General features: G+C 45.3%; 1 protein-coding gene across 1 annotated transcript in view; it reads left to right on the top strand.

The window, feature by feature from the left end:
• LOC142955114 (protein TMEPAI-like) overlaps window positions 1–24,993 on the top strand; it is a 42,299-nt gene extending 17,306 nt beyond the window's left edge. The window contains exons 2-4 of the mRNA XM_076096488.1: window positions 13,058–13,212; window positions 14,543–14,593; window positions 17,970–24,993. Coding sequence (XP_075952603.1) covers window positions 13,058–13,212; window positions 14,543–14,593; window positions 17,970–18,563 — 800 coding nt within the window. The 3' untranslated portion in view covers window positions 18,564–24,993. The remainder of the gene's footprint in view (window positions 1–13,057; window positions 13,213–14,542; window positions 14,594–17,969) is intronic.
• The last annotated feature ends 379 nt before the right edge of the window (window positions 24,994–25,372 follow it).

Here is a 25,372-nt window from a genome sequence, read left to right as displayed (position 1 = left end):
CTTCTGAAGACACGGAGCACTCTGTTTCCTCATTATGTGTTTTTAGATGTTTAATCCACTTCAAGTTTGTTTTTTTCTGATTTAAATCAGAATTGGAGAGGTGTGAAAAGGGGCTGCAATTACTTTTGCTATTGTGTCCATTATCTATTCATATTTTTGCATATCGTTTTATTGAGTATTCAGTCTTTAAAATGTCAAAGAATAGTGAAAAGGTGTGTGGACTTGACTTTTTCAACTGAGGGAAATCTTAAAATAACTGTGAGGAACTTTTATCTGGTTATGACACAGTCTGTTTAATCCTGATGACCTCCATCAGTACATGAGACCATCAGAGAAAAGATTGGTTATTTCCATATAGTTATTCTGCTTGTCAACGGTGCTACCGGGTCGAATCCCACGCATAATTAGACGGAATCATTCAGGTTCTCCAGAAACTCCTTCAGCTCAGACTGCTGGGCCCGCTGGAGGGAAGGGAGGCACGGGAGAACCAGAACCAGGACTGCAAGGAGCAGACTCTCAGTCCCCTGCTGTAATAGAAATTTGAGGTTTTCTGAGTTTCTGAGTTCTGGCACTCGGGAACACGACCGCCACTTTTGTCCACAGGGGCCGCCAAAAATCATTCAATAACATATTAGCCAGAAGTCGGCTGCAGCTAACTATTGTTCTGATTATTATCATCATCATTATCCAGAATGAGCCCAGTATGTCTTTGTAAGCCCAACAGGCCCAGCAGCTCCAGTTTGGATGCGTCCCATCATGCCTCCCTGAGCTCCCTGTGTTCCCACCCACGGTCTCCCCCCCCGCTGTCTCTTGTTTGGCTGATCGCAAACGGCCACAGAGAGTTTTGCAGCACATACTCAGCATACGTTCTGTCTGAGAGGCGTCCGCTGCACCTCCCGACGTTTCAAATAAAAACCTACTACTAGAGTTGGACTGTAAATTCACCTCTCATGTGGGGGTGAGGTGTGTGGTGGTTGAGTGGGAGGCGCGGGGGGGGGGTTCTATTAAATGTGCCAGGAAGCATGCAGACAGACAGACAGACAGAGAAAAGCCCACTCGTTTCTTCTTCCTCCTCCTCCTCGTCCTCTCTCATCTTTTCTGTTTTGTTCTTCTTCTTTTTGTCCGCCGCTCTGCTGTTTTGTTGTTCCGTCTCAGAGATGAGGCACAAGACGCCTCGCTTTTGTTGTGTGTCTGCCTTTTAACATCTGTCTGCCTTCACCTCTGTCCCTCCCTCCCCTCGTCCGTCCTCCTCCCGCTCTAATCTTTGCATCCCGTCTCCTCTCTGTGTCCAATATCTCTTGTGTTTCTTCAACCTGAGCCGTATTCTCTTTATCCTTCTGTTTTTTTTAAAATCTGAGCCAAGCTGGCAGCTATGTGCTACTCCCGCCCCCCCCCTTTATGTTCAGCTAGACTTCGGCATGAATTTTTTTACCTTGAGCAGCCTGTGATGTTGACCTGCACAGAAATGAAATCTGCAGAATCATTTTCATAAGCCCCCACCTCCCCCCCCACACACACACACTGCTAAGTTAACAGCAACTCTATGTGTCGGCGTGCTGAGACGTTCTCCAAGTGTATCTCTTGTTTTCTATCTGTTCAGTTTGGGAGCTTGCGGTATTTTTCTAAAGTACTTTGTAAGTTGTTCAATTCCAACAATCATTTAAACATCATATTACATCCAATTATTTTTTTGGTGGTGTTCTGTTCTTCTTATTGTCAAGAAATTCCGTGATTCTTGTTAGTGGCGTCGATTTATTGTTAGTTTGATCTTTCATGGTAAGTTGACAATAAGGGCAACATCAGCAGAGTTATCCTCTGAGGGCATTTTCACACTTATAGTTTGTTTGCTCTGGTTCCGAACTGGGGCCTCCAGTTTGATTTTGTGTTCAAACAGCAGCGTTTACAAGCGAATCCAATTTGTGCTGCATGAGGAAAGTGCTCTCCGATTGGTCAGAATCTTTAATGTGGGAAAACTCCCCAGAAGTTAACAAAGATAAAGAAGAGCAGACTCCCGCTCTGTTCCAGTAATAGTATTAAACGCGCTGCTTTCCAATTTCACAACGGAGGGACAAACACGTTCGGGTTAATCTCGGCCCTGGTCATCGTCGCTAATTACACCGTTTGCATTTATCACACAAGGGCAAGAGATACAGTTTGAATGAGCTGCGGCTGGAAAATAATGTTTTGATGCGCAGCCGGCTGCGGGAGCTGGTTTAATTCAGAAAAACAGGGCGCGTTGCTTCCTCCAGCTGGGTCGGATCGAGCTCGGTCCATGTTCTCGCCACAAACAAACTTGTTTGATTTCAGCAGGACCGAGGTCACCTCTTAGACCGGGTCTCGGTCTGGCCTCACTCGAGGTGCAATTTGCTCTGTTCACACCTCTCCAAACAAAGTTCCCCAGGGTTCGATTCAACCAAACTAAAGGATTATTTTGCCTATTATGGGTTAACGTGATCTGTAGATGAGTTTAACTCGATATCAATATCAGCTGCATCCATGTGCCTGCCTGTTGGTGCGTATTCGCCCTTGGGTTGTATGTGCGCATCCTCCCACTAATGCTGTCACAACAGCCCACTGCCATGTGTCCGCCTCACATGATGATGATGCGTACGTTAGCGACGAGCCCCGTCGTTTTTCCAGTCACTGTCAAAACTCTGCTCCCAGGTTAAAGCCCATCACTGCACACCCCTCGTAACCTGCTCCGGGTTATTATGGTCTGTTGCAGAGTGCTGTCTGGTCCCCACGACCCCCATTTACTCCCGGCAGAGCCCTTAGCTGTCATCACGGTGTTTCCATCATCATTTATTGCCTTCCGCTCGTTGCTTCTAGAGGTACTCGTAGGGCTTTGGGTTCAGGTTGTTGTCGTTTTATGTTCAGACTGATCGCCTCTCGTTCATCTGCTGCCAGCGTGTGTAGAAACAGTGGAACAGACTGACCGAAGTCCTTTAAAATGCATAGTTGATCATCAACAAGCAACTAGATGATCAGATAACTTATTATTAAGGATGGCACATTTACCTTAAGTAGAATAACACACACAGCCATACAGGCAACCCTGCTGGAGCTTTGAGCAACATGCTATAGCAGGCTGAGCTCATACAGAATGTACCATAACCCCCCCACACTCATTTACACTGACCCTGGTTGACCCCGGTCAACACCACACACGATACGCACACACACACACACACACACATACACACACTTTAACCCTTACATCACTGACCCTCCAGTCTGGTTCAATCACTCAGAGAGAGTGTATTCAGTCTGGACAGGAGGGGGGGTAGGGGGTAGGGTGGTTGTCTAGACGCTATCCTGTCTGTCTGGCTCTGATAATGTGTACACACACACACGCACACCTGAGAGACTGCAGGCCAGCTCTGACTGCAGAGTGTGTGTGTGTGTGTGTGTGTGTGTGTGTGTGTGTGTGTGTGTGTGTGTGTGTGTGTGTGTGTGTGTGTGTGTGTGTGTGTGTGTGTGTGTGTGTGTGTGTGTGTGTGTGTGTGTGTGTGTGTGTGTGTGTGTGTGTGTGTGTGTGTGTGTGTGATGAACCAGCTGACCCGTCCGCCATCTCAACGACCGGATGAATCCTTTACACACTGCCCCCCCCTCTCCCTGCTTCACCGCTGTTCATGAATATTACATCATTGGAATATTGATAATATCAGACTACATTGTAATATTTATGATGTGTTATCACAGAGCGCGGCGTTATACGTTTCTTTTGTTCATGTTATATTCATGTGGGTGGAGACGATACGGCCTCTTTTTTTTTTTTTTCAAGAGCCAAAGTGGGGATTTATCTGCCAGCAAGGGTCTCATCATTACGGCCTACCTCGGCAGTAATCAACCTGAATCTACGATGAGGGAAAATGTTGGGGGGGGGGGAGCATTTAGCTGTAATTGCAGATGCATGTCGAGTCAGAGTGAGAAGGTGAAATAAACGTGGTAGACAGGACGAAGTGTCAGACGCGATGAAGAGAAAGCGTGACTACGACCGAACCCCAGCTGGTGCTTTTAGTGCATCGTCTCTACATTCGAGTCGCAGTGCTGTCAACACTTACCACAGTTTTTTTTAAAGGGCCAGTGTGTAGAATTTATGGGGATCGATTAGCAGAAATAGAATATGATATTCATAACTATGTTGTCATTATTGTATAATCACCTAAAAATTAAGGATGGTTTTGTTTTCGTTGGCTTAGAACGAGCCCTTCATATCCACTTTGGGTCCTGGGTCTCTTCACGTATGCCGTGTTTCACCTCCATGTTTCTACAGTAGCCCAGAACGGACAAACCAAACACTGGCTCTAGAGAAGGCCTTTCAGGTTTTTTACGTTACCTGAAGGCCACCGTAGTTTGTGAAACTGCTGTAACGTGAGCCGCAGAGTAAATAAATGTAATCCTTTGCACTCTCTGGGAAGAATCAGGGAATATCAGGCAATTCTACACATGACCTCTCTTCCTGTGGTGATTCAAATATCTGGTTTCATAAATCCTGATGAATTAGTTATGTAAAAATCACGAGTAAGCTCATTGCTGAATTCTGGGAATGTGATGACAACGCATTCATTCACGCCATCTGCATCACCAAAACAAAACAAAAAACGTACCTTGTCATATACCATATATTTATCCTTCCAAACTCTACCATTAAAAATGTTTGTGTGCAGTTTTTGCAGCTGTTTTTTTCAACTTCTGAAATGAAAACTATGCGAGGAAAGCGCGGCGGAATGTCTCCCGTCCCGATTCAAGAGCTAGAAATAGCCATCGTGTACGAGTCCTGCTTTTTGAGTCCCATTTAGTCTCTGTGGGGAAGCAGAGACGGGCTGCCTCATTCACCCCTGTGCTGTGTGAGCGAGAGAGGAGGAGGATGGATGGAAAAATGGAGAGAGAGAGAGAGAGAGAGAGAGAGACAGAGCTGTAATTGTTTGTTCTCTTGTTGCCCATGAGTCCCCCATAGCATGTCTGGCACCTTTCTCTCTCTTGTCTCTATCTCCCTCCTCACTGTCTCCATGTCTCTCCTGACCCCGAGATACCTGTCTAATGGGCTGAGTATCCTACACACACACACACACACACACACACACACACACACACACACTTTTGCGGGTTAAGCAGCACTAAACTAGTTCATTTATTTCCATGGAGAGACTGAATGACTGTAGTAGAGGAGGGGAGGCTGTAACTAGGCTGATATCTACTACATGCTGTGTCTCTCTCACACACACGCACGCGCGCGCGCTGTGGTTGAGAGAGACTGTTGCTGCCAGGCTGATACCGGCCGTCTAGACGTTACAGTGCACGTCTCCCGGGGGAGGTAGAGGGTAGGTGTGTGTGTGTGCCTCATTTTCTCTCTCCCCTCCATCTCTCCTAACTCTTTCCATCCCCTCATTACCGAACACACTCTCTGCTTCCCTTGAAGTGTGCCAGTCTTTTATTTTAAGCGTGTGCTTCCTCTCCCTCCTCATTTCCTACCATCTCACTATCTAGCTGCGCTGCTGTGCGTGCGTTTTTTTTGTGTGCGCGCCAGCCAGGTCGCTGCAGTGGCGCCCTCGGGCAGCTACCGGGCCTTGTTGATCACCGCACCATGCCCAAGGGTTACCATAGCAACGACGGTGGCAGCAGACAGGTGTGTGTGTGTGGGCCCAGTGTGGTGGGCAGCAGGCTGTGAACTCAGCAGGCCTCTAGCTGGTAGGACGAGCGAGTCGGAACGAAGAAAGCTTCCTTTATTTTTTTTACTCTCTCCGTCTCTCTCTCTCTCTCTTTTTTTATACTTCTATTATCATACAGGTTTACAGATACACAGGTAAGAAGTAAACCCACGGATTGAGTGCCCGGGACTTTTGCAGCACTTCCTCTATCAGTTTATGGAGGAAGTGCTACATTTCACAGTAAAGTGCAGTTTTGATTGCCAGGTGCGGGAATGGTGATTTCTCATTTTGTTTTCATGACTGAGGGCAGCAGGAAACAGGAAATGACTGCAGAGGATTCATTTGGAGGGTTTGTTGAGCTCAGCTTGGCTAGGTAAAATAAATAAAATTCCCAAAAAATATATAGTCTACATTTAGTTTTCAGGGGGAACAAATCCCCAATCATTCCGCCGTCATCTCAGTCCGTCTCCTGTCCACCTCCCAGAGCTGAGCCCAGTTCAGGCTGCGTTTTCACCGACGGGGCGTCCGATTCAGCAGTTCCACAAACCGCTGCTTCGTGCCACTCGGCTGCAAGATAGGGATTCATAAGAGCCGGACCTCGTTCTCCCTTCTAGTCTGAGAGAGAGAGAGAGAGAGAGAGAGAGAGAGAGAGAGAGAGAGAGAGAGAGAGAGAGAGAGAGAAAAGGCATTTCCTCTGCTGGTGGGAGTAGCTCTCCCCCTCTGAATTAGCAAGCAGCTAGCGAGCCGTTCCCCCTTGCACGCTCAGGCTCCGCTGTCAGCACACATCCACTTCCAAACTGTGGAGTACATTCTCGTGGCTGCTCCTTTGTGCAAACTAAAACCAGCCAGGCCCTGGTTTTTTTTCTCACGGAAGCGTCCAAGGTCATCCGAGCTCAGACGTTAAGTTTATCGAGCGATAACAATGTCGGAGGCCCGGGCTGAGTGTAAGCAGTCTCTATAGATAGTCATTAGCCTTAATTTTATTTCAGGGCCAAACAGGGTAAGCCTCTGCGCCCTCATTAGTCACAGAAGTGAGTTTCTCTCCAGCATTCACGTTAGCAGAGTTAGATATCTCAAAACCTGAAGAATTGTAACCAAAACCACCCGAATGACTAGAAAGCTACTGTTATCATTACACCAAAGTAATTAATGTCACAAAATGATAATTTCTCATATGTGTCCTCAGACTGTGTTGTGCTCTGTTAGGGGCTGCTGTGTCTGACAGCTTCTTTTCACTAGCGGGTCCTCTGAACTGTGTCACCTTCCATGGCCTCTCTCTCACACACACACACACACACACAAAGTTCAAAGGGCCGTCATTGGGTCACCGTCTGTGTGTGTGTGTGTGCGCACACTCCATTCTGTTTACTCGCTCTTTTAGTGTTTGGTTTTTGGCTGTCTGGGTCTGGTAAGGCTGGTGTCATAACTCAATATGTTTCACTACTGACAAAATAAACATATTTATGCTCCTCAAGGTAAGGTATCAAAAACAGTTACATTTTGGGTAGGAAGCTATACCCAGCTTGAGTCCCAACAAAAACAATAATAATTATTTTATTATTATTATAAAAAAGGCACGAGTACTTTAACACAGAACGCAAATGCTACATGACAAAAAAGAGACGTCATTTAGATTTTTCTGAGCTTCTGCAGCGCGAATAAAGGTATCAACCAATCACGTTGTGCGTAACGGACGTCTTCAAAATGTACACTATAGTGTAGTAATAACAACAACACGGAGGCACCGGAGTCTGAACCAAGACGACACACTTTATTACTTCTTTCAAACTTGACAAAGGCAGCGCAGACCAGACCCACTCCTTCCGTTCACACCTTTCACAATAAAAGCCCAAAACATATAGACATTTACACTGCGTAGCTGTTTACCAGAGGGAACTCAAATTCCCTCGCAGCATTTCGCTTAAAAGGAAACTCAATAAAATAGCTTTCAGTAGCTTGGGCTATACAACAATTGACCTCAGGTAGTTGATCCTCTGCCTGCATGAATCTATGTAAACCTATTTATTGAACAAGTGCTGCAGCTGTTGCAAAGTCTGACAACCTGAAAGGATATTTGATCCTTCAGTAAGCTGTTTCCTAGTTGTAACCAATGTCTCTACAGATGTTTGAAAGAATAGCACTACGGTCCGGTCTAAACGGCCTCTCTCTCTCTTCACCACAGAATAAAAATAAAAAAAGATTCCGCCTACCGACGGAATAAGGGCGCTGCAGACGTCGGGCTGATATTGTTTTGACAAGTGGATTACTGTTGTAACAACATCAGACCGGTGCTGGTAATGCAGACTGCCAGCACACACACACTCGATCTCTGGCCTGTGTGACAGTCGACGCTGTACATTGTGTTCTGGAGCCTCTGAACCGGGTGCATACTAGAGTTCAGGCAGGATAGGCCTCTCCTCTCTCCTTCCCACACATCCTTCCTCCCTTCTCAGCTCCTCCTCTGGCTTCCTTCCTCCCCCGATGTTCTGAGGATCCATTAGAAGCAGTCGCTTTTATTTTTATTTTGCTTGAGCGGTAAAAAAAACATCCCCACCTGTACTTCAGAAGACCGCTTTGAGTCTGGTTTGTGTAGCTATTTATTTAATTTTTTTACAACAGCAGAAGGCTGATATTTATCCGATAGGCTTACAGAAGGGCCTGGTTTACTTTGGTGTTCCCAGAAGTCTGTTCTCTGAATGAAATCCTCCCTCAGTCCCCCTCCCTGTGGCTGAGTGCGGTGAGCACAAACAGGCCTGGGCTGGTAGCGGCTCAAGCTCCCGAATGAGACGATCAGTCCAGCAATGTAACATCTATCCAACGCATTTTCTCTTTTCATAGAGGCCAGTGGCCCCCTACGCAGGAAGACGGCCTAAAGGGCCACGTTACATAGAAAATAAGTAAAATGATGTTGGTTTTCTACGACTTTAACCAATTTCATGCTTTTTAGCCACACTAGCAGCATGGCTCTTTGGATGCCATGTAAGTCTATCTCTCTGTCTTTGGTTCAGACTGAAATATTTCAACAACTATTGCCATGGAAACTTGTACAGACATTTATGTTCCCAAGAGGATAATCCTCATGACTTTAGTCATCCCGTCTCTGCAACAGTTGGGTGGATTGCCGTGAAATTGTGTAGATTTGACATTCCCCTCAGCAATAATTGTAATAACTTTGATCCCTGGACATTTCATTAAGCGCCGTCATCAGTTCCACTTTGTTCAACTTTGAGTTATAACCAGGAGGCAACCTCTGGTTCTGTTGAGTGGAGCCAATGCAAAGGTGTCTTAAAACTTGCATTCTTTCTAATGGCCATCAGGGGGTGACTCCTCCAAACATTGTAAACAAGAGTTTATGGTCTCAATCTCTAGTTTCAAGTCTTCTTCAATACAGCATGATGTTCATTTAGTAAATGATGGTCGATTTAGAGTCAAACAGACCATAAAGAGGAGTATGCTTTAGGGCGGGCTACCTGTGATTGACTGACAGGTTGCTGCCACTACCAGAGTGGTATATGCCGTCTCTACGTCACTCCTCCGCATTCCAAATATGGTCATTTCAGTTTCTAAAAAATATCAACATGGCGACGGCCGTAATCCAAGATGGCGACGGCAAAAGCACCAAACTGGAGGCATTAAAACAGCAGTCAACAAACCAATGGGTGAGGTCACGATGACTAAGTCCTCTTCTTATGTACAGCCTATGGTTATAACCAAATACCTTCAAAATTAAAGACATTGCCATCAGCCTTTGCTGTACTTAGTTTGTTATGCAAATTAACAAATGTTAGCATGCTAACACGTTAAACTAAGAGGGTGAAAATGCTCAACATTGTACCTGCTAAACATCGTTAGCACGTTAGCATTGTCACTGTGGGCATGTTCAAGTGCTGATGTTAGAATTTAGCTTAAAGTTCAACTGTCCCGAAGTCGAGCCTTACAGAGCCGCTAACAGGACTGTTAGGACTGATACGATTTAACTCTGATACACCTCTTCCCGAAAATCGGAGGGGAAGTCCATGTTCAGTCCATGTTCAGCCAAGATTATCTGGTAACATCAATGGTTTACAGATCTGGTCTTTAAACTCCCAAACCGTTCGCAGTCTGTCCCGATAATTTCAAACATCTTATATGATATTTTGGGGATAAATCCTGATAACGTCAGTACTTTCTTAGCAAATAAGAGAGACGAGCCGGAGCAGCTGGCTGTTTTTACGAGCAGCGATAAACATTGTAGCCCTTGAGGGCGTACCACTGTTGATGGATTAAAATCTCACCTCCAGGCTCGTAGCGTCGCTTCCGTCTCCATCTTGTTTAAATCTGCTTCCCCATGAGATCATGTGAGAGACGTCACATGAGGTTGCGCGTTGCTCCCTCTGGCACGATAGTAATAATATCCTGTATTGTGTGACGTGCCATTATTCTCCTGAATCTTGTAATCTGTGCATGTTTGCGATTACAGAGAAGAACTTTGGTGAAGTTTCTCAACCAGATTTCAAAATCGGTCAGGATTTTAAAACTCCTGTGGTCTGATTCTTATGAAATACTTGAGTTTTACCTTGATAGGACTCTTAAGAAGGGGTCATGAGAAGGTATTGCTTGGCTTTAAAAGGTTCCCTAGACATATAGATTTGGAACCAGTGATATAGGGGATCACCTGACCTGAAGAAACCAGGCGTAAAGGGTCATGTTAGTTATTCAGAGCTCTGGGTCCTGGAATGCAACTTTATTTTAACTCCTCCCTTTGAGACATGTTAGGCGAATTTGGCAGTTTTTTGTCCTCTTGTGTGGTTGATGACATTGCCAGAGGTGCCGCTTTTTCTTCACTTTCAGCCCTTTGTTCCCTCAGTCCTGCATGTTTCACATTAGGTGACTCCTATTGTGACGAACCGCTTTAAATAAATAAAAAACTCTGTTTCAAATGTCTTGTGGGAGACACGTTTTGTTTTGTTGCTTCATTAATGAGGCGGGTTCCAGTCATTTGTTGTGTTCTTTAACACAACACCACCTCACTCATCGTCTCATCATCTCGCAAAAGAAAAAGTTGTCGAGCTTGTCAGCCGTTGCTGTTTGGCACCGAGCACCTCGTTCCTCCGCTCTTTGGTGGTTAATGACTGTTGGTTTTACTGGCTTGGGTTTCGTTCTTCACAGCCCCCCCCCCCCCCCCCCTTCCATGTGGTTTGTACTAGTTGGCCGTCTTCCTCTCAGTCTTACCCCACCCCTCCCCTGTGGCGGCTGTGGTGTGGGGAGAGGCAGGCTTGGGTGGGTTTACGTTTCAGCTCGGGCTCGACACTAACCCACCGTAATGCTGATGAATAAGCCGAGGAGGATTACAGAGGCTGGGAACACTGGGATAGGTTGGGTTTACTGGACTGGGCTGGTCCCTGCTTTGATTTTTTGTGTGTGTGTGCGCGTTTCTTGTACCTTTCCTTTTTTCGGTTTTGTTAAAAATACATGTTATCTTTTGTTTCAAATTCCTTTTTTTTGGGTGTTTTTTTTTTAACATATAATTTTCTTGTCTGTACCTGATCCTGTCCCTGTTGTTTGTGGAGGAGCTGTTCGCGGGAATCGAGGCATCGTAGCTCAAATTGCTGAGTGTACATTGTGTCACTGTTCTCACAGAGCTTGCTTGAACACACACACACACACACACACATCAAATGAGTGTCCAAGCAGTGAGTAAGAGGTAAGACTGGGTGCCAAGACCAGACAAGGTCAAGACTTCTGCTCAGAATGAACCTGACGACTCCATGACAAAAGGGTCTCAGACTGCAGGGAGAGAGGGAGAGGGGGAGAAAGAGAGGAGGGACGGATGGACAGAGGGAGAGAGAAAGTGAAAGTGGGAGACAATGGTGAAATAGAAGAAATGCAGAGGGAGAATGATGGTGGGCGAGGGAGGAATGCAAGAAAGGAAAGATTGATGAAGGCGGGAAGAGTTGGGAGAGTACATAAGAGACTTGTGGGACAGAAAGAGGGATGGAGGAGGGTTTGGGTTAGAGGAAAAGATGGAGAGAGAGATGGAGGGGGCAAGTGGAGATGTATGAAGGGTTCAAAGAGGAGGAAACAATGAACAAGAGACAAGAGGCAGACGTGACTACCAGCGGTGCCCTGATCTGGGAAGGTGTGTGTGTGTGTGTGTGTGTGTGTGTGTGTGTGTGTGTGTGTGTGTGTGTGTGTGTGTGTGTGTGTGTGTGTGTGTGTGTGTGTGTGTGTGTGTGTGTGTGTGTGTGTGTGTGTGTGTGTGGACAGAAACACGGCAGTTATTCAGTATCTCCACAAAGAGACCACTGTACGCTGGGACAGACTCCAGAGTCTCAACACTCATCTTTCTTTCTGTGATTTGAAGCTTCTTCTCTGTAGAACTCCTTAGCAACATGGAGTTTGACCTGTGCCGCCCTCTGCTGGTGGACACGCGGTCTGACACAATAATGCCCAGTCAGTGGAATCTCTGGTTCCTTTAAAAAGAAAAAAAGTCTTAGAACATCAGTCTTTATATGACAAATCTGTGCTTAGGGAGGCACAGAGGACTCTGAACAATGAATCCATTTATTTTATCCTCCATCACTATTAGATAGCAACAAGTAGTAGTATTACATTATATGGTTTTATTGTGGACTGATATATTGTGACTCTTAAGTATTTATTTCTGGTTTGATTACACCAGGTTTTATGATTTGAAACTGTTGTCTTTCATCACCTTTTATTATTTGAAGGTGTCTGTCTCACTCTCAACATGTGAATTAGATGCATGAGTGTACATATGATGTATATTCTGTGTGTGTGAGCACTGTGACAAATGGAAAGTGTGTTGTGTGATGAAGGTCAATGAAGAATATCTTATCTATCGTTTCTTAAAATGTCTTAGTTAAATTAGTGAAAACATATCGTCTCCCAGTTGAGAAAACGACCTCACCAAAAAGGGTCCATTTAGTAGCTGTTCTGGAGCTTTCAATCGTTTCACCAGATTTTCATTAGCTGCTGGAGTTCTCCCTGTTTGTGCTTTTTTAATGAGGACTTTATTGCAGCAGACACACTTGGATATTTATATCTACTGCCTTAACAGTTAACAGCTTTTTGACGAAAAAGAAATCCCACCATGAGGTCCATTGAGTAGCTCTTCTGGAGCTTTTTGATCCAATCATTGGACCTCCCTCAGCTCAGACGAGTTGTGGATTTGTCGATGTTTTTTTTTTTTTCAGATTAAGACAGAAAAGAAAGTGTTTTTTATACAGCACTTTACCACAATCCCAACAATTGAAGTCCTTGTTTTTGTTTCAATCTCTAATAGTGCAGGTGTATTAGCTGCTCAAAACAGCTTCACAATGTTCTTTTGAAATGCACGCGCCCACATCTCTTCTTCTAAATGTCCGATGCTAACCCCGCCTCCCTTTTTTTGTGTGTTTGTGCAGCTGAACTGGAGTTTGTTCAGATCGTCATCATCATCGTGGTGATGACAGTGATGGTGGTGGTGATCATCTGCCTGCTCAACCACTACAAGCTCTCCACCTGGTCCTTCATAACGCGGCAGAGCCAGGCCCGCAGGCACGACCATGCCCTGCAGCAGGTCAGTAACGTCTTCTGTGCGTTGGGGAGGGAATGACAGACTCCAAAATAAAATGTATATATATTATACTGTTTGTTTTGGGTTGTATTTCATTGTTCTGGCGCTGCTCCCTCCCCCCCCCCCCCCCCCCCCCCCTTGCCGGTAACATTTCGCTCTAAAACTGACAGTGAGTGAACAACTGCCCACTCGTCCACTCTCACTGTGACAGTGCACTTCTTTATTTTCCCCGACGCAGGACAAACACAGCGCACCAGTTTGTTCCCAATAAAGCCGCGCTGAGCTAAATGAATCCTCTTCATCCCCCCCGTCGCAGTCTCTGTCCCAGTTTCACTGCGGCAACGGCCCCCGCTTCAGTCTGTTCAGGTGAACTCGCTGAATTGGTTTCTTCAGAGCCAGACTCTGTCGGGCCTTGATGTTTAATTCACTACAGTGCCGTCTAGACAGCGGCGGCTCTGCCCCCCCCCCCCCCCCCCCCCGAATATGATCCGTGCATTGACACACAGCTCCAAGACCGTTATCTGACAAACACAATGAAAGCTTTATCTCCCTTTACACATTATTTATATCCCGTCTTAATCCCTGCTCCGAAGAAAACAAAGATTATGCAAACAGAACACATAGCAACAACAAAAAATCCCCAAATGCAACATCAGAAAGCAACAGAGGCCTGTAGCAATTTGGCCCCTTGACAGACACTGAGCTACCAGGACTCATACATGTTGGTCCCCCTTTTCATGTTCCTTTTTTTCTTTTTCCTCACTAAATGTTGCCGGCTGTGCCCCCTTTTAGAAAAGATCCTGAAGTCAAATGCAGACGAAGGGAAACAGCAATTATTTGATAGCCTCGTGTATTCGCTGTCGCTTTCATCCTCCTTTTCTTTTCTTTTTTTTAAAGAAGGGAGCCGTCTGCCGCCTTTTGTTGTCCCAGCTCCCAAACGGGGCCGAGATTTTGTGTTTGAAGCCATCGGGCTTTTCTCAGCATTTGTGTTTTATCTTTTGTGTCCTCCTCAAGTTGTTACTCTTAAAATTCTTCTTTTTTTTTTTAAAGAAGAAAGTTTGTAGAGTCAGCTTAATGGTGTCACATCAAAAAAACGTCCCAGACATAAATAACAAAGAAAGCAGTAATGACTGTTGATTTCTAAAGCTCCATCTGTGAAAGGAATCTAACACGTTGTCAAATGCTGATAATGTCTCATATTTGTGAGAAACATGAATATGTGGGAAGCAGTTGCTGATAAAGCGTCAGCCTTAAAGACAGATCTTAAAGCCACCTGGGGACTTTTCAAAGCCTCATTCTTTCTTGTTTCTGTCTCGTCTGTCTCGATGTGTAGGACGGGTGTCTGTGGCCTTCAGACAGCAGCTCTCGACAAGGTGCCTCGGAGGTAAGACCACCACCACCCTGACCCCGTTTAACCCAAGCCAGCCGAGCCGTGTTCACTGTGGGGACGCAGCGGACGATAGCTACACTTATACAATATTTCTAGATAATGTGAGATATTTACAGCACCGTGACAGCAGCTGTATGTAGAACTGTGTCCTCTCTACTCTACCGGGTTACGAGCAGGCGGCAAACTCCGGTTCTGCAGACTGAAGCCGATGCGGCAGTGTCTTAAAACCTGCATTCTCTCTACTGACCAACAGGGGGCGACTCCTCTGGTTGCACAAAGAGGTCTGGTTGTATAGAAGTCTATGAGAAAATGACTCTACTTCTCTCTTTATTTATTCCCTCGGTAAAGAAATCCCCAAACTCAAGGCCTCAAAACATCTCTCCACAAACCAATGGGTAACGTCATGATGACTACATCCACTTCTTATACAGTCCATGGTTACGAGCATGAAGAAGTATCATCATGTGTTGGGCAGGGCTGGAGTAGAAGATCTAAAATTACTCTCCTGATAAATTGACACATTGACTGCATCTCAATTTATTGAATACATATTTAATACATAAACACGTGCCGTAGCTTACTTTTATATGTTGGAGACTGGAATTATTACAGTATGCCCAACTAAATATAGGACTTGTGGATTGGTCTTAGAGCCTCGCTGGTCCACTCAGCCTCCTTACTGATTCATCCCAAACCGAGAACAAACTTCAGTATTTCTGAAGGAACTCCCAATGTCTTTACATTCTGGAAAGCCCTCAAGTCGAAGATGAATGCGCCTGTAACGTTTTTTTTTCTTATCTTCAAATTCTTGGTGGAGGGTGTTGACTTCAGCTGTATTAGCTATAGGGTTAGCTTACAGGGACGCCGTCATCTTCTTGTCATCCTCTAGCCATTCTGTCCTCTTCTCGACTTCACACATCTGCAAAGACAACTTTCCTTCGACCGAGTCTGTAGTACCACGCTCATAAATCAACAGACGTTTCCTGCAAATTTGCAAACATTTCAATGTATCTTTAGCTCCATGCAGTAGCCGTGTCTTCCCGGACTGTTGCTGTCGCTAAAGACATATTTTTTTGCTGCTTCCACATCGTAATTTAAGTGTTTCTAACTATAAAAGCAGGATAAGCCGTCTCCACCAACCAACCAAGTCACGTGACTCTCGCTTAAAGCTTTATTTTGTTGATGCTGTATATCAGAATTAATAGACTCATGTTGTCACAATTCTCATAACTCTGATGTTACCGTTACCTGGAGAACTTCCTCTGTGGCTTCATTGAAAAGGTTCAATATGTTCAGCATGAATCTTTTTTTTTTTGCTGCCTTTGCAAGAAAGGGCAATTTGTGTTGAAAGTGGAGAACCCTCCCTCTTCCTGTTTTGTGCCATAAAACTAACTCCTGGTGCCGTAAAACAACCCGGCAGAATTCCTGACAAACTGATATGTTTGTGGTCTTGTTTCTAAGAAACCTACTTAAACAGTATTTGGAAATGACTAAGATGATAAATCGTTTCAAGTAGCACATTTAACAGTTTGACAGCGTGGAGTGGCAGTATAGACTATAAAGACGGCAACTAAAATGAATAAAGCAGAGAGAAAGGGATCTCTTTTGTATAATTTACTGGTTTCTTTCTGGCTCGTCTTTGTTTCTCAGTTGGCTGAGCACTCATCCATGTATAATTGTGTTGTGGTTACAGGAATACTATCGCGGGACAAAGATCCTGACATTTGCATTTTGGTTGCTTGTAAATATTTGATCATCCAGGAATTGAAGCCTGTAAGTCGCACCGGGTACGGCTGGCACTGCACTCCAAACGGAATCAGATTTGGCGTGTCCTCAAAGACTGGCGAATCCAGAACCGCAAACAAATGGCAGTACACTTGCTGTGAACGGTGATCTGTTTGCTCGACGGCGTCCATGCCAGATGGAGGAGCTTAAGAGTCGCGGTGGGAGGAAGTGCACTGGGAAAACTAAGAAGCCCTCGTTTCGTGGAAGAACACAACCGGTCGCGCGGTGTGTCATTGATAACTTGCATTGCCGTGTGAGACGTTCCGCCGACCAGTCCGTGGCAAGTTTACGTGAGCGTAAAGCGCAGGTTTGCACCAAAACAAGCACGCTAGATTCGCTTTCGTTTCGGAGCACGCTGCCAGCTAAAAGCCTTATCTATAAGCAAAAAAAAACAGAGGGACACGCAGCCAATGAGTGTGGGTGGCCGATAGATGCAGTGCGTGTGCGTGTGCGTGTGTGTGTGTGTGTCTGTCTGTGGCTGGGGGGTGGATGGTTTTTGGTGCGTCATTAATCAGCAACACCTCCCCTGACACTGTCTAGACAGCCGTCTGAGATCTGCCCTGCTCCGCTGCGCTCGGCTCCCTCTATCAGCGATACACCTTTCTCCCTCCCTCCCTCTGTCTGCCTGTCTATCTATCTGTCTGGCTTCATACTTTTTCTTTCTGTCTTTATCTTTCCAGCTCTCTTTCTCCCTCTTTATCGTCCACAGCTCTTTCTTCTTCTCTCCTTTCTGCTCTCTCTTTCTCCCTCCTTATCTCCGTAGCCTTTCTTTTTAATCCTTTCAGTTCCACTTTCTCTCTCTGTCTCTCCATTTCAATTGCCCTGATCCTCTATCCTCCTCCCCCCTCAGGGTTTTATTTCCTCCAGTCTGTTCTCTTCATCCATGCTGCCTTGTCAGTGGGGGTTGAGTATTAGAGCCACAGTCACTAATTGAAATGGGTTCCCTCTGATAATGACTTGCACAACAGTAGCGATGTGTTGAATTGGACAGAAATGAGGAAATGATCCTGCACAGTAACAGTCTGTGGAGCTAATTGAGGTGAAGATCTCTGACAAAGGCTGGAGCATGAACCAACACGTTGGATGTTGTGTGGTCGTAGAAGGCAATTTGGATCTTTTCTCCCTTTCACTGTAATTACACGGTTATGTCTTTAATAATGGATTGGGGATACATCGGTGAGTCCTGTTGCTGCCACAGGATCATCCTTCATTGGAATCAAGTGTTTACATTGAATATTGAATTCAGTTCAGATATACTCATAAATATATATATATATACACACACACATACAGCAGGATACTGTTGACCACGCCAGATGAATAATATTGTTTGGCTGAGCATTTCTATGTATTCGTCCTGAACTGATATATTTTTTCATTTTACAGAATTCGAGTTGTTGATTTTTGTGTTTTACACATTTAAAGAGTTTTTGTTATGTACTATATTATAATGTAACACTATTCACTGCATTGACCACGAGTTTGTTTTATATGAACACATTAGCCATATTGTGGTATATATGAGACAAATATAATCTCCTCCTGCCTCCCTCACTCTGCCATCTTCTCTCTGTCCTGCTCTCAGGTGTTATACGCTCCCCAGGCCAGGGATCGCTTCACCGCTCCCTCCTTCATGCAGCGCGACCGCTTCAGTCGCTTCCAGCCCACCTACCCCTACCTGCAGCACCAGATCGACCTGCCGCCCACCATCTCGCTGTCGGATGGCGAGGAGCCGCCGCCCTATCAGGGGCCCTGCACCCTGCAGCTCCGCGACCCCGAGCAGCAGATGGAGCTCAACCGGGAGTCGGTGAGAGCGCCGCCTAACCGGACCATCTACGACAGTGACTTGATCGACATGGGGGGAGGCGGCGGCGGCGGCGGTCTGGCAGGGGTGGGGGGAGGTGGGGGTGGAATAGGAGGAGGCGGCCCGAGGCCGCCGAGCAGTAACTCGGGCATTAGTGCGGCCAACTCCAGCAGCCACGGGCGCATGGAGGGCCCCCCGCCGGCGTACAGCGAGGTGATGGGCCACTACCCCGGCTCGGCGTTCTTTCTACACCAGCACAGCAATAACCAGAGGGTGGGGGGGCCGGGGAGCAGGACGATCCAGCAGCAGAGCCAATCAGAAAGCACAATAGTACCTGCCAAGGCCAAGGACGGCCAACCGGAGGACCTGGTGTGAAGAGAAGGGTCGGGGGCAGGTGGGGGCCGCCCACCCCAGACTGAAAGCTGCCTCTCCTCTTCACCCCTGATCACCTATAAGCACTCTATCGGTCTCTCTATCGCGCTCTCTCTCTCGCTCTCTCTCTCCGTCTCTCTCATGTCCGCTCCCCACACTCCCATGCACAACTAAATATCAACCATAGCTACAACAAAACAAGGAAAAAGGAACCAAGAGTTGATTTCCTTTCAGTGTTTTTTCCAATGTAAGTCATCTGAACAGCTGGCACTGCTGGGGCAGGATGTATGCACTGCATGGAGAGCTTTTTTTAGAAAGAAACTGCTAGCACAGATTGAAACAATTTGCGTTTTTTTTTTTTTTTTCGTCCCCTCGAGCGACGGCTCTGTCCCCGTGGAACTAAGGATGATGTTGATTTCATATTTTTATTTTTTATTTTTTTCGGACCGGGATCTGTGCACAAAGCGAGAACTGAGAATCACAGAGAAAACGACAAAACAAGAGACTCACAAACCCAAATCTTAGTGCCAAGGTCCACGAGGAAGCAAAGTGTGCGGGGGGGGGGGGGGGGGGGTGTGACTCCTTCTAACATTCAAAACACACACAAAAAAAAGAAAAGTTACCTAAAAGTTGCACTATCTTTTTGTTGTAAAAGAGAAGAGGGAAATGATGCTATGTGATGATAATGATGTGTCCTTTTTTTTTCTTTTCTTTTTTTTCGTCCTTTTCATGAATGGATCGACTGACTGAACTTTGCCTCCAAAGTCATTTAAACAGTTGGGAGCAAAAAACAAAACCAACAACAAGTATTATAAGCTTATGTCCTTCCGTTTTTTGAAAACAGCAAGAAATACTCGTACCCAGCCTACAACTCTGTCTGCTTACACCACAGGCACAGTGAGACTTAGTAAGAGAACAACCTTGTACCGCTCACGTCCGAGGAAGAACTGCCCGGTGACCAGCCGCTGGGTGGACGGGACATTTCCTACTTCCTCTGGTGGTTTGTTACAAGATTTGGAGATGTGTTTTTCCAAACCAGAGTAGTTCCTAAGCTCAACTGCTTGGAGAGATCCGACACGCTCCGTGCTAACGAATCAAGTTAACCAAGAATAACATAACTCAATAACAATAATCATTTCAAAGAACATATCTTAAGTGTCCATCCAGCAGCGCGGTCACAGCAGATCCTTCAACTCTGTCCCCCGACCTCTGAGCACCTTGACACTTCCTCTTTCCTGCGTCCCCCCCCCCCCCCCCCCGTCCCCCCCATATCTTCTCCCACCGCTCATCTCGACATGCACAGTTCATTCTGCCAACAGCCACACTGAACACGAACCCCCTGCCGCCATGACAACGAAACAAAAAACAGAAGGATCGGCTCTCCGTCTTCACGTTTCTAAAGACACACACACACACACACACACGCATAAAAAATACAAATAAAACCGACACAAAGGGAAGATTCCTGTCTGCATCCGCCAGCACAGCGATCAGGTCCTAGATGAGGAACTGTCTGGTCGAAGTCAAAGGGCTATGGGATGGGTCCTTCTTTTGTAAAAGAAAAAAAAAACTTTTTGAAAATTGAGCCTTTTTTCTCTGCTCATCGTTGCCTTCTCCTCTGCTCTTGCGCTTTTCTCTGTCTCCCCTTGTAAGCATTCAACGCCAGTGCCCCCCCACACCCCTCCCCCTCCTCCCACCCCATCCCAAGCTTGTTAACAGTGTCTCTGCTAAACACTGTTCGTCACCTCCCATCCGCGTGCAGAAAAAGTTGCGTTCAAATGATGTAGAGTCTGCCAAGCCCTTTAAAGTGGAGCCCGGAGTGGAGCCCTTGTCTGGCAGTGTGCTAGTTTCCTCGCTGTGTGTTTGTTGGTTTGACCTTTTAACAACACAGAAAAGCTCTTAATGTTCCTGCTGGAGGTGTGTGTGTGTGTGTGTGTGTGTGTGTGTGTGTGTGTGTGTGTGTGTGTGTGTGTGTGTGTGTGTGTGTGTGTGTGTGTGTGTGTGTGTGTGTGTGTGTGTGTGTGTGTGTGTGTGTGTGTGTGTGTGTGTGTGTGTGTGTGTGTGTGTGTGTGTGTGTGTGTGTGTGAGATTTATTAATCGACTGCTTTGTCTGAGTTTAGAGATTCGACAGATTTGATATTTGGCACCGCCCATATTATCACATCATTAATTAAGCTTTCGTCCAAGCCAGAGGTGCATGATGGTTATTGTCGTGGTGCACAGTCCACTCCACAACACCAGGAAGACTCATAACATTAAAACAAAGATGGTGTTGAGACGGCTCACGGAAGGGAAAATAAAATGTAAAGTACTAAATCTTAAATTAGCTTTCTCTTCAATGATGTTAGAACATAAGTCTGGTGTTCATGTGTTTCTTAGTGCCAACAAATCCCACAAAAAAACCTGCAGTGTGTTTCTTGGTCTCAATGTCACAAAAGAGTCCTTGACTCATCGTCCACTTGCTTGTTTTTTTTCTTTCTGACGCTTTGTGGCAGTGGGCCGGGGGCTATCTTTATCCCCCCCCCGTAGACTCTACCACCTGTTATCACATGACCAAAGTCCCCGACTCGCACATCGTAACCGCTGAGCTACATTGATGGACAATACTCTAATCTGCTAAGGAAGACCTCGATAGGTGGTGAAAAGCTCCCGGAAAAGTTAGTAAGTGGACCGTGAGTTATGTTTTGTTTTCATTTGTTTTTCAACAAAATGTATTTATTAAAAAAAAAAAATAAAAATCATAAAACAGCTGATCAGTATAGTTTTTATCAAACGTTACTGAAACAGGAGGAAATGGTGCGTTTGTTTTATATTCAGCGGCGGATTATTCCACATTTGGTCTACTGGGCATTTGTGGCAGCAGTACGGTGTACGTGGGTACGAGTGTAAACAAACTACACTGTGTATATGTTCATTAATGAAGGAACATGGCAGCCAGAGCTACAATGTGGCTCATTGATGTGGTTTTAATAGTTTGTGGACAAATATGGACCTCTATGGATACATCAGGCTTTGATACACACAATCCTTGTTAGTAGGATCAGTCATTGTTGGTTCGAGTCTTTTTTTAGGATTTGATGGCACTAAGAAGAATATAGAATAACACCAGACTTCTATTTTAATCGGTAGTGGCATTCTGAAGTTGATCCGTTAGCACACGGGTACATTTGAAGCTCTAATTAAATCATTTCTCTCCTGATTTTTAGCCCTGACCTTTAGGAACCTTCACACCTGCTGAAACATTCAGTTGTACTCTGGTGGCACTCGTCGCAGCCGGTGTGAAGTTGCCTAATGCGGCATTAATGAGCATTTGAAGGCATCGTGCAATGCTAATGTGGCAACGAGGCCTTAAGCGGAATTAATTTGCCTGTGAAGAGCTCCTGTAGAGGAGACGGAAGTAAGCGAGCAGTCCTCGTGCACTCAAGAGCTCATGTCTGGCTTTACACCGTTCACATGTCGTGATGGAGGAGGGAGAAATTAAACGAAAAAAAGGTTTTGGGTCAGTTTGAAATAAAGCCTTCTGATTCTGTTAGCATCAGTGTGTTTGAATGTACTGCACATGTCCCCAGTTGTGTGTTTCTGGTCAGTGTCCACCTGGCTCTACAGTGTGTGTGTGTGTGTGTGTGTGTGTGTGTGTGTGTGTGTGTGTGTGTGTGTGTGTGTGTGTGTGTGTGTGTGTGTGTGTTACTACATCGCTGCTGCTATTGCTGTTGCTGCTACTGCTAATATCGTTGTTGCTACTGCTGCTTCTCATGACCCTCCCTCCCCCTCTCCGCCTCCCTCTGTCCACCCCCGACTCATCCAAAACTAGAAATCTGACCCTCTGCAGTCAAAAGCACAAGTACTGAGACAAAACCTGGTCTCGTTTCCTCGTATTAAAACATTTTTGTTCCACACAAAACGCGGGCGAGTCAGTTGCGGTAAGATTTGTCCCAACACTTCGGCCTTTGACTGCACAGACCTGCTTTCGGAGCCTGCGTTTCTTTCCTCTTCTTCCTCTGTTGTTTTTTTCCTCTCGCCTCGTTCTGTCCGCGCAGTCATAGCTTGTAAATTGAGGATATAAAGATGAATTTTATGTTTTCTACAAGGAGGTTTTGCATGTTACTATTATGTGAGTAAATAAGGTGCCTAATGTTCATGTTTGAGCAGACCACACCTCAGTCAAACTGCTGCTTGGAATCCCTCACAGGCGCTTGGCGTCGGGCCGACCGCTTGTCCGGCAGAATGGAACGGACGAGAAAAATAGTTTTTTTTTCGGAGACGGATCATTTGTGGTGTTCTGTGAAGCCGTGGACCGACGTCACGGCGGGGACTTTTCAGGAGTCCGGTCTGGGTTTCTCACTCACACTCTTGAGCTCCTGCTTGATTACAGACAGAATCTGATCCTGCGAAGAAGTGGACAAAAACAAACGTTTAATTCAAGCGCCACATGAAACTATAAATGTTGGTGCCTGTGTCCATGTCAACAAAACTCTAGCCTTGACTGTTCTGTAGTCCCCGTTGTGCCGGACAGGAGCGCTCGCCACCGAGGCGGCTGAAGCCATTTCAACCAGCAGTTTGCCCAGCGTGTGGAGCAGACATAGGAACCCACACTTGCACTCAAAAAAGCTCCCACCTTCGTTGTGCCTCACTTCCAACGGTGCTTTTTTCAGTAGTCTGTCTTTCTTTGTTTGTTTGTAAGGTGCTGTATATAACTTGAATATATTATGCACATATCCTACCCAATGGGTAGAAACCACACACAAAAAAAATGTTGTGAATAATGTAATATAATGTATAGACAATATAAGAATTTTAAGAAGGCAGCATCCAATTTGTAAATGCCTACAGTTAAAAAAAAAAAAAAACGTGCTTTGTCTTTTTTTTTTTATGAGAAAACCTGGTTTGCAAAGTACGCTTAGAATATGGTTGCGACACAAATACAAATTACTACTTATGATATTTTGCTATAAATAATAGTCTGTTATAAGGATGAGATAATCTCTGTATTAAGGGAGTTGAGAAAGGATATTATTCACTCGTTTATGGGAATTCCTCATCAAAGAACAAGCTTTTCGCAGCGCTTGCCATCATTTGGCTGGTGGTTTTTATTATCTACCCCAACCGACTAACAAATGTATAGTTCTACGCCTCAGATCTTTTAAAGAAAAGCGGAAAAGCCCAAGCACTCGTCAGTCGCTGTTTTATGCCACGACTTCAGCCGGGCTCCGGTTTGATTTTCTACTCGCTTTGTAAATTGTTGGAGCGAAAAGCCGAAGCTTGACCACTGCACACGAGAGCCGTCAGCGCTTCCGAATACAGAAGGAGCGCGCGTCCGTACTCATAGATCTTAACTTTTGTTTTTGTTACTGTTCAGCTGTAATTTTGTATATCTGCCAAAGTAGAAGTCTGCGGAGCACTCAGCACTGCGTATAGGATGTCGGGCTCCGGTTAAAGCATTTCAGCCAACGTCGAACAGGAAAGCGCGTGAAACGTTCAAGGACAACTCGTCATTCCCTATTTCGGTAAAGATTGGAAAGTTTCACCAGTGTGGAGAAAAACTAAAATGCCGTTCAAACTGTCATTTAACTTTTCTCTCATATTATTTTTATTTTAGATTTTCTACATTACAAATGTTATATGTGGCACAGTATATTGAAACTTCATTTATTTACAGTATGTACAGAGAATAACTCCACTTTACGATAACCGCAGAGCATGTTCATTCTTATCTATAGACGGTGTACATAGCAACGCGCCATCCTCCTCTTCAAAGCACCAAATAAGTGGCAGTTGTGTAGTTTTGATTTGGAAAGTAGTCTCTATCGTAACTCTGGCTGGACCTTTTTTTTTTTTCTTCGTTTCCTGCACTAGCTTGAAGAAACTAACGGGGGCTCGGACTCATCGTTCTCCCCCCGCCGCGCGCTCCCTCTCTCCACTTCTCAGAAGTCTGTACTCAACTGCTGACAACAAGTAGCTGTTTTATCGTTCCAGATTTTAATAACGATGATGATAATAACAATGATAGCGTCTCAACAGTTTGGTATTCTCTCTGTCTCGACGGTTACCATAGGACTGCTTCCATCATGGGTTTTGTATTATCAGTTTGCTTTATTTACAAAAATGAATCCTTCTTGTTCCCCCTCCTCTGCTGAAATCTAGATGTGTATATATATATATATATATGACTGTATTCAGTAACCATACAGTGTGTATATATTTATATATATCCAAAACGCAGAGGTAAAACTGTTGTATTTTTTGCCTCTTTTTATTTAAGCAATTGTGATGTAATAGGTTTTAGGCCTAAGGTCTGTTATTGCAATACTTTTACAGAAAAGACGAGAAAAAAAATCAAAAAATGTTGCTCTAAGTGCTGTTGTAGTCAAAGATTTTATGCTTGTACTTATGCTGTAGTCAAACTGCAGCGTAATGAATAAAACTTTAAAAGTGATTACTCAGGTGTTCTCCCAGTATGTTTCTTTTTCCCGCTCGCTTGGTCTTCTAAAGATAATGAGGTTTTGTAATGTGATCAGCGGAGCTGTCGCTCGGCTCTTTATCTGTCCTCGCACTGATGCAGCCAAACAACAACGCGAGCGGGGAATTTAAGGACGGATCAGCTGCTCCTCAGACTCGTCCGCCTGGTTTCTGCGTTGCCAGAGGGATGCAGGTGGAGGCCCAATGCACCGACGGCAAGGAAATACTGTATTATGCATCGTGCGCACTTCAATTTACAAATGAAACTCAACCCAGTGAGCACTAACCCGGATTTCAACGTTGATTTCTGGTTGAAAAGGGTTGATTTGGGGTCTGAACGTCTTAGACGTATTTTA

The sequence above is a fragment of the Anarhichas minor genome, unplaced genomic scaffold (assembly GCF_050575085.1).
Source record: "Anarhichas minor isolate MPS153535 unplaced genomic scaffold, ASM5057508v1 ptg000022l, whole genome shotgun sequence".
Taxonomy (NCBI): Eukaryota; Metazoa; Chordata; class Actinopteri; order Perciformes; family Anarhichadidae; genus Anarhichas; species Anarhichas minor.
Note: the sequence above shows the minus strand (reverse complement) of the source record. Positions and strands in the feature narration are given on the sequence as shown.